Below are 12,757 nucleotides of genomic sequence, written 5' to 3'. Positions count from 1 at the left end.
ACATTGACTAAATTAATGCTCTCAAATATGATTTTAATAGCCAAGTAGCTAGATTTGAATTTTGCATAATAAGCTTGGATTAATGGGTGGGCGTGTAATATTACACTTTAAAATCCAGCTCATCTTAATTATCTTGTCAATATTAAAAATATTAAGAAAGAATAGTTTGGTTCCATTTGAATTAGAGGCAAAATTAGAATCAGGAGGATCATATGATTCAATTTTGATTCTTAGAAACTAAAATTTAAAACAGATTTGATTAGTTTCAAATTGTATAAATAAAAAATAAATATGTTGCATAGTGGTTAATACTTTAGGCTTAAGAGTTTAATGGTGTGGGTTTGGTAGAGTAATTAATTAATTTATTTATTTTTATCAATTTAAACTGATAGATAGAATCGAATGAACTATGGATGTGAAAGGAAGTAATGAAAACCTTGTTTTATAATTTCTTTTAAGAGATTTAGCTTATAATTTCTAACTCATTTAACTTGTTTTATTATTAACATTATGATAATTGATAGGCTTAAACATTTATCTTGTTTTATTATTCCTTACTCATCTAATGCGAGAAGAGAGATAGTGGCATTACATTATATCCATCATTTTTTTTTCCTTTGATTACTATTTGGTTTTGGTTTATCAAAAATGAATAAAATATCAAATATTTTGTCAATATTATTTTAATCGTTCTTTAAAAATATACCTTCTTAAGTATTAGATAATACATGCGAAATGTAATGACACTGAGTATTAACCCACACATGAATCTAATTAAGAAGATATGCACACCCTCACTCTAATCTTTACATTAAAGGTTTTCTATTTGTCTTCGGTAATAAAAAAGACATGCATTAGTGAGAAAGATATGTGCATGAACATATTAGTTACTCTCAAAATCTAAGATTGTTAAGTTTTAATTCATAGGCTAACCTTATAATTTCGGTCAATCAAATCAAACTCATAATTTATACTTTTACTCGAAATATTCTATCAAATATGATGAAAAATTTACTCAGCATGCCACGTTACTAGAGCATCTAAAGTGTATATTCACTATATAAATTATCAAATTTGATCTTATTAGATTAGTAATAAAATGAGATATTCTGTTTCCATATTATGTTATCTTAAAAATCTTTTTACAATTTATATTATTGATATTAGAAAAAAAAAATCATAAGAGTTAGACAATTTAGAGTTAAGTCGATTTGGTCTAACCAACTCATGTCAGATAGATACGATCAACCCATCTCCGATCTCAAATGAGACAAATATGACCAATTAAAATTGGGATTAGACAAGCTCGAGTAGCTCAGGTCAATTTGGCTCGACCAACCTAGGATAGTTAGATACAATACAAATGTATATAAAACAAATTGATTTTATTAAATTAAAATGATAATAAAATTAATTATATTCTAATGGCTTACTTCTCAAATTAATTGATCATGGGAGGTTATACCTACTCCACATTTGCACCTTAATTTTATTTCTGACGTATTATCTTAAAACAAGAATATTACGAACATAAATTAATCATGTACATCATTCAAGAGAGGGGGGACTGTGGTGGACCCTCACACATTATGTTTATCATTTATTTTATTCTTTTTTTATCACTTAGTGGTTTTGCCTTTTAAAATCCATTGGCTTATCCCAACGTGCATCGTCGGAGGAATCAATCAAATCAATTACTTACTTTAATCTTAAACTCATGATAATACACTTTAATTATTGAAAAATATTTATAAATAAGCACATAATTTTCAAGTCAAGTGAATCCTTAATAAGTGCAGAAATGTTCCTTTGGGGTTAACTTCAATTGATACTGAGGTTTGGAATTTTTGAAGCATAAAAATTTATTTTCTAAGAAAAGAAATATATTGATATTTGGGCAAAAAATAAATTTCCATATCCTCATCTTTTAGAGAGAGAAAAAGAAGATGAAGTAATGTGTACATTATATTACACTTGTTCTACATATTACAAATCAAATCATCTCCACATACATATATGTGAAATTATTTCATGGATATACAAATGGTCCATATCCATAATTCCGAACTCAAGCATGCTAATATTCTTTTCCCTCAAATTTGATTACTCATACTTGTTTTGCATTTGTTGAATCCAAGTGTGTTCATCTTATATCCTCCTCCTCTTTCCAAGTCTTACCTGTAAAATATCAAAAATAATAAAATTAAATATAAATAGACAAGAGTAAGAATGACAATAGAAAATTTTATTTGTCATGAATCCTAATTCTCACCATAAGATTTTATGAGGAAAAGCACATTCCCAAATTCTTTTATGCTTTAAGACTTTCATGTTACAATGTTGGGAATGTAAGCTCAAATGAATAACACTTTGGATATTTTACCTAATGATAGGTAAATTGGGATCGGACTCTAAACCTCAACTATAATAATCAAAATCTCACTACGACAAAGATTCATTCTTACCATCTCGACCCGATTCGAGGTGATAAAATTATAATTAAAAAAATAAGATCGTATGCATAAACTTAGCGGTGTGGTATCCAATTTATAGTATGAACCATTTTCTTGATTCATTGCATCGACAGTAAATAATTCTAAAATTATTTAAGTCATGCCCTAAAGGCCTACCATAATAAGTGTTATATGTGGTCGGTGGATGTGCTCAAAGCCATGCATATGAACAAATACATGCTCCTAAAGATTAAGAGCGCAAGTGTCAGATTTTAACTTTGTCTTGCTTAAGGGACTGTGCTCTTAATTTTGACCTCTCAGATCGGATCATTAATTTTGACTTCTTAATTGGGCCGATAATTTGACCCATGGGCTGGTCCGGGCCGGATCTTCTAACCTTTAACCATTTGAGCCGGGCCGGATCTTTTAACCCATCGTAAGCTCATCATTCCTGACTGACCGCTAGATCAACACGCGAGCCATCAATCTTGCGTGTCTAACTCCATCGGATGGCTGAGATAGAAAGCTCGTTGGTTTATAAGGCAAGCCTTCCCCCCCTCCCCCTCTCTCCCTCTCATCGTCGCGCCTAAACCCTTGCGGCGATCGCAGCAGCAGCCATGGCGGTCGGGTGAGTCTGCCATCTCTATCCAATTCGCTAACCCGCGTATCCTTCGCCTTCTTAGCTTTCTTCTTAAGTCGACCTTTTCGTCTCCGTCCATCCTTGCAGGAAGAACAAGAGGATCTCGAAGGGGAAGAAGGGAGGGAAGAAGAAGACGTAGTAAGTTTAGCTGCATTCCTCTTCTTTTCAGGTGATATATACATGAGGAAGCAAAGGAATCAATGCACTTGGAGCAATAAAAATTTTAGTTGCATATGGAGGAAATTCAAGGGAAAAAGATCCAATTCAAGGAATTCAGATTAGACAGGTACTTCATTCACCGGCATAGTTCATATTTTTTCCTGCAATGATCATTGGTGGGAGGATCATGGTTTTGTTTCAGATATGTCACAAGATGAGGGAGATTATGATCAATCAAACCACAACGTGTGATCTGAAAGGTTTGATGCAGAAATTCACACCCGAGATGATTGGGAAGGAGATTGAGAAAAGCTTCCACAAGCATTTTCCCTCTCCAAAATGTGTATATCCGCAAAGTCAAAATCTTGAAGGCAAACTTATGGAGGTATACTCATAATTCTTTATCTAATGTATCGCTCTGCATTTGAACGCAAAGAACTTGTATGCATCAAAAATATGGATCAGTGGATCTCATTTTGTATTGAAGTGCTAAGATCAATTTGGCTGTGGTTTTTTATGCTGTTGGCATTTTCAGGTCCGTGGTGACTACAAGGAGGATGTCGGCATCAAGAAGATATCCAGATGGAAGGTGAAGCAGAAGTTGTTGGTGGCATAGAAGAGGTTCCATCTCAACGGGAATTGCTTTTAGAAACTGGTGGCGACGATGAGCAGCGAGCAACGCAAGACGAATTGGGATTGGAAGAGAGATTAAAAAGGCAACTGTCAAAATTCAAGAACCAATTTGTTTCGGGAGAATCAATTTGTTTCGGGATGGTTTGAGTCATGGTATTCGGTACCGAATGGTACCACCCAGTACGGGCGGTATGTATCAATCCGACGTCATACTGATACGCAGATCGCTTGATACCCTGGTGTATCGCTTGGTACGCCCTGACGTATCGCTCGGTACGTCGGTATCGTACCGTACTGAATCAACCTCGAAACATCGATACAATACGATATTGTATACCTTGGTTTTGGTTTGAGTTTACTATAGGATGCTAATGGTCTTCGTTGACGTAATGCTCGAGACAACACAAATGATAGTCTTTGTTGACACATTCATGATGCTTATGGCTGATTCTTTCTTATTTTTTTCTAATTAAAAAAAAATACCCTACCTATGACCCGATGAAAACCCTAATTCAATGAAAAGTACTTCCATCATGATTTCTAATGTTTTTGTATATAAAAAGGGAAAAAAAACTAGAAGCTTACATTTCTTGCAAAAAAAAAAAAAAACAGGGAAGCATCTTTTCCTCTCTTGTTCTCAATATTGCCAAACCAAATGACAACAAATCTTTTCAGATTCATTATCATTTGATGGTCATTGAGCAGAGAACAAAACAAGCATAGTGCCAGACACTACTTCTCAATGTAGAAAAGTTTTAGCTCATTCCAATCAAGTCATTCACTGTGACAGTTAACAATGATGTTCTCAGGCCATGTCTGAGAAAGAAGCCTAATTGTTTCATAAGAGGGGGAAAAAAAATCATATTAAACATAGGAAAAAAGTCAGAAGTAAAATTTCTCCATTTTATGCCTCCAGCAAAGCCACTAACAGAATACACAGAGTGAGATGGTAAACTCTTCAGACTCCTACAGGATAAGCAGGGCTATAGTTACAAGATGTATTAAGTGTTTGTGACTCTAAACAAGTACATGGTTGAATCATAACCAGAGAGCATGTACAACAGTTATTGAACAAGAGAGAAGCAAACCATGATATGCAGATACCTGTAGATCTATCTCATCAGTTGCAACTTTGACTACCATTACATTCTCAAGATACCAGATGCATGTATTGCATATACTAATTACATGGTTGGAGACGGGCTCATACGAAATTTTGCACCGGGGAGGATTGCCTCAGCTCGTAAGCTGCTTGAAAACAGTCTGCAGCCTGATGAAGCGAGCCTTCCGCTTTTGAGATGAATCCCAGATTCAACCATGCTTCATGGTTTGTGGGTTCTAAACGCAAGGCGTTCATTAGTAAGCTTCTTGCAATTGCCAGTGACTTGCCTCCACGCGTCCTTAAGATTGCTGCCATCAATACCATGCTCGGAACATAATCTGGCTCGATTGAAAGTGAAACTAAAAGGGCTATTAAAGCTTCTTGCTGCTTTGATTGAGCTTCCAACAGTTTTCCTGGTAAAATGGATGTAACAAAAACGTCAAATTCTATAGCAGTAGGGTAAGAAAATAAATGTTGCATACTTATAGAATGCCCAGCATCTGAAAAATTGTTTCTCTAGCTACGCACCATCACCAGATAATTACTGGAACTATCGGATTCAATTAGAAAAGCTTAACTAGAATTTTCCAAATTACATGTGGAGATTTTCATAAAATGGAAGCTGCTCAAATTCTTCTGAACAATTTTCATATTCTTTTTATCCACAGAAAAAACAATGTATTATGCAGCAGGGCTTCATTTTCTCTTATGAGATCCTGGTGCAAAGTTGCAACAGTTTGTGGGGAAATCTCTCAAGTATGGACACAATTAACTGACTCAAAACATTGAAGAATCTAAACAGAATAACTAAATGTATATCCAACACACACAAAAAGGAAAAAGGATCAGTGACTGCATTTCTCTGCCACAAAATTGAAATCAGTTACGCACAAGATATTATGACCAATAGAATATAAAACCAAAGCAGTCAAAAGATAGGATAATTTTCTGAACATCATTATGCTATCAAACTATATATATGTGTGTGTGTACCTTTAGAATGCCAACACTTAGGGGAGAAAAGCTCGAAAGTTTTAGCTTTGTCCAAGCAAACATAAGAATCATTCCAAGATCCAAGTTTTGTATAAAGAGATGCCAAATCCAACCATGCTTCCATCTCTAGATCTTTTACTGCTTTGACCTGTCAAAATGAGGTTCAGGAAGAAACAAAGTAACAACAATGAACAAACACTATGAAAGCTAAAACAATATCCTATCTGAAGTTCCAGTTCTGAGCGATGCGTACCTCAGAACTCAAGCTCCATTTCTGAAGTTCTTTCCATGCTTCAACCATGGCAAGCAAATTTTTGTAGGTCTCTATAGCATTCTTTGGTTGTTCCTGAGCAACTTGGAGTAGCGCTTTTAAGCGTAAGAATTCCAACTGATCCATTGTTCCACTCTCATACATTGCAAGATCAACTATTGCTTCAGCTTCCCTTAAGTTCTGTTCTGCCGATACTATGAGGGCTAAAAGCTTCCAACCCCTCACTGAGCTTCCAGCCACCATATCAAGATACTTTGTTGCATTTTCTAAAGCTATATGAAGGTTCCGCTGCATAGTGCTTTCCCTGGCAAGGCTATATACCACCTCAGAATCATTTTTCTCAATGTTTGCAGCATGTTGAAGTGTCTTCAAAGATTCGTTCTGTAATTTTAGTCTTTGTGAATCAGAGACAGACAATCTAGCACAATTTCCATAACAAACACCAAGCAAGTGGTTGGTGACACCAAGAAAATGTTTTTGATTTTGGAAAATCTCATTTGCCTTCATTGCATATTTTGCCCCTTCCCATGCATGCAATGGACGTTTACAGCACAACTTAGCTCCTAATATGACTGATGGAAGATGAGGTTTGTGCTTCTTTTCTGAGTAGCTCAATGCCTTCCTCAATACATTTAATGCATCATCATCCAGACCAGCAGCATGGTAACAAAGCGCCAGTACATACCATCTCTCAACTCTGTCATAGATACCTGGCAAAATCTGTTCTACATGACCGGCCAAAACTTCGAATTGTCCAGTTAATGAAAAGCCATAAATGAGATGATTCATGATCTCAGGGTCCCAACTTATTTCTTGAAAGGTCACCTTTCTCATGAGTATCAGCAACAAAAGAATTGCTTCCTCTATGTTAGACGTAGGGACAGCGTAGCCCCATAGTTGTTGAAGTTGCGGAGGCAGGCTTAATTCAGCACCACCATAGAGCAGAGCAACTGCCAGGTCTTTCTGTAAGCTAGCCCACCTACTAAAACCTAAATCCCATGGCTTCATAAGAGCTCGGCGATATGCAGCAACAGCTTCCTCAAGAAATCCTGCTTGCATCCAGAGCTTGGGAAACAATTCTAGAGCTTTGTGAAACATTTCTTTCAACTTGCTATCATCTCCAATTCCTTCAGGTATGCCATGCGGCCAAGCAGATTCAACAATGTCGATAATAGTTTTACATTCAAATGCAGCATCTGCCACAAAAGTTCATAGGCGAGACAAGACAATAGGCATCATTATGATAGTCAAATATGAAGAGAAAAAAAAAATTGAAATGCAATATTCCAAATTTGGTAGAATGGGATTCAATTTCTATTATAAACAAAACAAGGCTTAGAATAGTTCTTCAGCACCATTGAATGGTTTGATTGTGTAAGATGGTATTTAAGATCCCAAGGGCCAATATATTTTGTGCAACTCACCTGGGAAGCATCATTTGCTTTTTCAATTTCAGGGGAAAAAGTACAGAATAAGATTAAACGAATAAGGAAAATGGATATATGTCAAGTTTCATGGTATGTGCCTCATAGCAAGACTTTAGAAGCACAAAAAATATATTGATGGATGGAAGAGTTGGAACTCCAATTCTGAATTAAAAGATTAATACTTGTGAAGAGGGAAAAAGAAAAAAATAGTACAACTGGCTCTCATCTAACTGCAAATCATTTAAAAGTCTATCTTTAGTAACCAAACCCCAGGTCTGACATCTATCCAAGTTTGCAGTAGCATACGCCAGAATATAAAATGCTGCATATCAGCATAAACTGGAAAGGACACAAACATGAGATAAAGATAAACTCAAACCAGAGGAAGCATGTCTGGCAAGCTCTCAGTTAAGAAAACCAGATCACTAGTGGAGTAAATTTTTCAATAATTCCTTAGGAAAATTTGATAAAACATGTATATGATGCCTTCTTTACTATGTAAAATTCAACAAACCAAAATCTATAATCATTATGTTTTGGCTACAGGGATTGTGATGGAGTCAAGGTCTATTAATGGCATGTGAAGAAACATTCTAGTCATTGTCCAAATATTTAGCACTCTTATAGGACAAGTTGGACATCTTGGGTTCATCTGGAATCCACTATGCCTTCCAAATAGTGAGTATGATAAGGATTAATTGGCATTCCATTTCATATTACAATTTATGCTTGTTAAAAGTTTTAATACCTTTTAAAGGTTCATTTTGCCAGCATACCAATTTGCTACAAGAGGCATACATAATCAAAATTATATTGGTAATGTACAGATCCTTCATGTGGTCCATCATTATCCTATAAAAGAAATTTCTAATCATGTCATCAGCAGAACTATGCACAAAAGTCTAAACCACTTCATATCCAGGAGCAACTACAATCGGATGCTCAGGTAATTTTTGTCAGCATTAGGTTATTATGACATTTGATCAAACATCAAGCTGACTACTTCAACATTCAGAGAAACCAAAGTGTTCAGACAATTAAGGATTTCAATGTCATGGATATGCAAATAATAATACTTAGGTAACATTGTGGGTCACCTTTAAATCGACCGATCTCTTCCAAAGATTTGGACTTGAGCAGCATTGCTTCTATAAGCAGAGTAACCGAGTGGATAGACATGACATTCCCTTGCAAGCATTCTCCTCTTCGACGAGCCTGCCGAGCTCGAGTCCAAGTGGCAATGGCCTTAATGATCTTTGGCCGCAGGCCCACGATGTCGATCCCTTGAAACACTTGCAATGCCGCATCGAAGTTTCCCCTCTGATACTCCAATCGCCCGAGCAGCGCCCGCGCTTCCTGCCGCAAAACGCCATCCTCGATCAGATACGAGAATCGCAAATCAAACGGTGGCCACAGTTCGTGGAATCCAAAGGGGAAGGATGACCTCGTAGTTCAAAGAGAGGGTCTCCCTGAGGGTGGACTCGACCACGTCGTCGACCTGGGTATCGTCAAGCTTGGAGTCTCCGTCGCCGCCGGCCCCGGAAGAGAGGCCGCCGACCCTCGAGGAGAGGCCGCCTGTGGAGAAATCCCTCGTCGCGAGCGACTCCGGCGGCGACGGCGGCCGCTCCTCCTCGAACCGGTACTGCTCGCCGGAGCAGGCGCAGAGCATGGCTTCACGGGCTCGCAATCAAATCCCACAATGCGGGTCGAATCGAACGCTTCCTGGCGTCCAGCAGCTCAAAACTAGGACGAATCGAGTGGAATCAAACCCCGAGGCAATCCATCATCAACAACAACAGGAAGAAGCGAACAGTAGAGGCGACGCATTTGCAGAAAGAGAAGAGAAGAAGCCGAGACTTACTCGGGCTGTCCTCCAAGAAGATCCCGTCTGCTTCTTCACCATCATGATGATAGCATATCATAGCAGAGGGAAAAGGAGGTGCCTTTTTACTTGGTAATGTGTTAGGCTTTCAAGTCTCCTCCTTACATCCCCTTTTTCTTGGCCCTCTTTTCTGGGCAAAATTACATTTGGATCCCTCCCAAGTGAGTAAAACCCTCCTATTTTTAATATATATAATAAAGATAAAATTTGAAATGACATATGGATGGATACCTTCAATCAGTTTTTTTATTTATTTCTTTATAATTTTTTATTTATTCTTATATAATACATATAAGATATTAATTTAAATAATATTTAAAAATTACAAATATTAAGAAAGCCTAATAAAAAATTATCATAAATTATCAAAGTTATTGGTACCTTGAAATATATTATTAAATGAAATTTTGAACCTTTAACTATTATTTGATTGGCATAATAGTTTGAATATTTTAATTTATATTTATTGTTATAAAATCTAAAAAAATGTACATTTCCATTGGTTGACTATCATTTGATGATTTTGACTAAAAAATTAATGAATTCAATTGTATGAATATTTCTTTAAAAATTATTACTTGATTGTGATAATACTTTGAATACTAAGAATATTTTCAATTATTTATAGCAAGGGTAAATGTCACCAAAAGATATACAAAGAATTTTAGTATTTGAGGGGCATATATGTTGTATTAAAATTATAGGGTAAATACATCATTTCAAATTCTCAATAATTATACATATAATCTTTTTCTTTTATTCTTTCTTCCTCACAGCATGAAGATTTTAGACTTACATGCAAGTGGGACTGCAACCATGTGCTATTTTATTGCAGCTTTTGAGCTTTTGGGGTGTGGGGTGAGCCTCTGGTCATTGGATTCCTCTTTTGAAGAGGAAAGAGCAATGTCAGTACTATTGCAGACTTGTAGGCTGAGACCTGAAAAGAGAGAGAGAGAGAGAGAGAGAGAGAGAGAGAGGATTTGGGATTCAAAAAGGGAGGAATCGATTGGGGGTTGCTCTTTTGTCGGGAAGAAGAGGAGAGGAGGAGAAGCGTGGGTGAGTGTGATGAGACATGAAGCTTTTCCATGCCCATGGCCGAACTGTCCCTGGAATCATCTCCTCTCAATATTAGGGTCATAACAAAAATGCTTATATGTTAACATAATGATAAATCTCATTATAGGACTCATTTGTTTGGGTTGATTGAATCATCCTAACAAGTCTGATTGTATATAAGAATAATGTTGTTATAAGATCCCAGTAATTTTGTCTAATTAAATTATGCAGAAAGGTTAATCTCTAAGCACATCAGTATCTGAATTTTTTTTGGATTTAATTCTCTGAATTGGCTTAAACCAATTTGATTGTATTTAGATTTGCAGATGCAAAATCCAGTCCAACCTCAAGCTTTTTTTTTGGGATTAATTTGACCTGATCCAAACTGTGTCAATGAGGCTCATGGCACCCAAACGAAGAAGAGATAAAGCTCCAAGAGAGAGTGGAGTTCTTTGCCCTGTAGCTCATGAGTATGATGCAAGTGGCACTAATAAGAGAAGCCTTTCATAAACCTGTTAGTAAATAGCATGAAACTAATTGATCAGCATTACTTCTATCTCTGAAACCTTTTAAGTGTGGAAGAAGAAGGTCTTTTCTATCTGTTCTTGAGAAAGCTTTCAGCTCTGAAACCTTCAAGGGAAAAAAGCATGAGGTGAATCTATCTCCATAGAACAGCAACAGCTAAAGATTAGAGATATCTGTGAATTAAGGACCCCATAGCAGCAATCTAGGATATGCAGATGCAGCTGACTTTCCATTGTTTGGGCCCCTTAAATCAATGCATAAAGTTGAATTCTCCGACCAGAAAAGACTTCATGCCAAGCTAGTCATCAACCACCATATGGCTGATGCCAGTATCTCACTTGGATGCCAGCACAAAGCCAACCCTTTATATATTTGTAAGTCTCCATGGATATGATGCCATGAATGGCTTTACAAGATGAACTTGACATCTGTTCTCATCCATTTCACTTCCCTGCGACTTTTTTTTATGCTTTTTCCCTTGCTCCTCAATCAATGGCTTTTGGTCATGCCATGATTCTGGTTGGTGGATGTAGCAGCATTTGCCGGAACCATACAGGACAACCTTTCTCTCGTCATTTTGTATGTGAATTAGCATTTGAATCAAAGAAAACAGAGACAAGAAGAAGAAAAGTAGGGGAAGCTTCTTTTAGCCAATGAACTACAGTAGTTATACTGCACCATGGTCGAGGGAGAAGAAGAAAACCCAGAGGGTGCAGCAACACCGATCTCGTACGATCAACATTTGCAAGTCGAAGAGAAGTCAAACTGAGGACTCCATTCTTGACATCAGTCACAATTAGTGCGATGTGACTTGGATGTGATGTGGTTTGATAATGCAAGTCGTCTTCCTCTGATGCCTCATTAATTGATGGCAGCAAACATCTCGTGAGTTGGTGTGGTGTCGGATTCCTCTGACCGCATCTCTTCGTGCGTAGCTTTCTGGAGCTCGAGGTGTAGCTTTCGTTGCTCGCAGTGCAGCTTATTTCAGGAAATCAAAAAGGTCGCCTTCTTCTACGTTTGAACTGCTGAATGAATGTATACTATTCTCAAAAGGCATTTCACTTGTTTCTGATTGTAGATCTTAGATCTACCTAAAGATCTGTGGAGTTTGCCACAAGTTTTATCTTTCGTTTCTTGAAGATTAGACTTAAAGCTATCTGACAAGAACCATACAACAAACAGTATATCTGCATTGAATGACTTTGGTGCTTAGGAAATCCTCATCTGGAGCTTTCAGTCAGTATTCACACAGTGGCATTCTTTTTCCAAGACAAATGCTATCTTATACAACAAACAGCTTGGCAGCATTGAATCGCTTTCCTGCTTGTGAAAACTAATGATGGTGATCGAGCAGTATTTGGTTGTCGCTGCACTGTTCTTGATCGAAGAACAGATTCTTTGAGCTCATCAGCAGTGGCATGTGCAATGTGGTCAAGGAGGTCTCAGTAAACTAAGCAAGGAATCTGCTGGTGCTGTTTGACTTACTGTAGAGATGACAAGTGCCACAACTGGCTAGACTTTGTTTAATAAGATGAGAAAACCAAAGCGTGTGACAACATATGGGAGAGGAAATAAATAAACCATTCCAGAAGGCTTCAAGTTTTGCCCATCATCAT

The 12,757-nt window shown here is 37.0% G+C and overlaps 1 protein-coding gene and 1 long non-coding RNA gene across 3 annotated transcripts; one reads left to right on the top strand and one right to left on the bottom strand.

Annotated features, from left to right (window-relative positions):
• Positions 1 to 3,013: 3,013 nt before the first annotated feature.
• On the top strand, positions 3,014 to 4,293 carry LOC135666588 (uncharacterized). The gene is made up of 4 exons (XR_010509816.1): positions 3,014 to 3,081; positions 3,181 to 3,379; positions 3,455 to 3,637; positions 3,788 to 4,293. It is a non-coding gene; the product is annotated as an uncharacterized LOC135666588 (long non-coding RNA).
• Positions 4,294 to 4,751: 458 nt separating this feature from the next.
• On the bottom strand, positions 4,752 to 9,677 carry LOC135666593 (protein NPGR1-like). 2 transcript variants are annotated; one of them, XM_065178185.1, is made up of 6 exons: positions 9,540 to 9,677; positions 9,123 to 9,421; positions 8,776 to 9,034; positions 6,234 to 7,447; positions 5,981 to 6,128; positions 4,752 to 5,400 (listed from the first exon to the last, which is right to left on the bottom strand). In XM_065178185.1, exons 2-6 carry the CDS (start codon positions 9,345 to 9,347, stop codon positions 5,090 to 5,092), a joined length of 2,157 nt encoding a protein of 718 aa, XP_065034257.1. In that variant the 5' UTR covers positions 9,348 to 9,421; positions 9,540 to 9,677; the 3' UTR covers positions 4,752 to 5,089. The 2 variants fall into 2 exon arrangements, with proteins under 2 accessions (XP_065034257.1, XP_065034256.1); XM_065178184.1 differs by having other exon boundaries at positions 9,123 to 9,622.
• Positions 9,678 to 12,757: the final 3,080 nt, after the last annotated feature.

Source organism: Musa acuminata, unplaced genomic scaffold (assembly GCF_036884655.1).
Source record: "Musa acuminata AAA Group cultivar baxijiao unplaced genomic scaffold, Cavendish_Baxijiao_AAA HiC_scaffold_1110, whole genome shotgun sequence".
Lineage (NCBI taxonomy): Eukaryota > Viridiplantae > Streptophyta > Magnoliopsida > Zingiberales > Musaceae > Musa > Musa acuminata.
The sequence above is the reverse complement of the archived record's forward strand: the minus strand, read 5'-3'. Positions and strand labels throughout refer to the sequence as shown.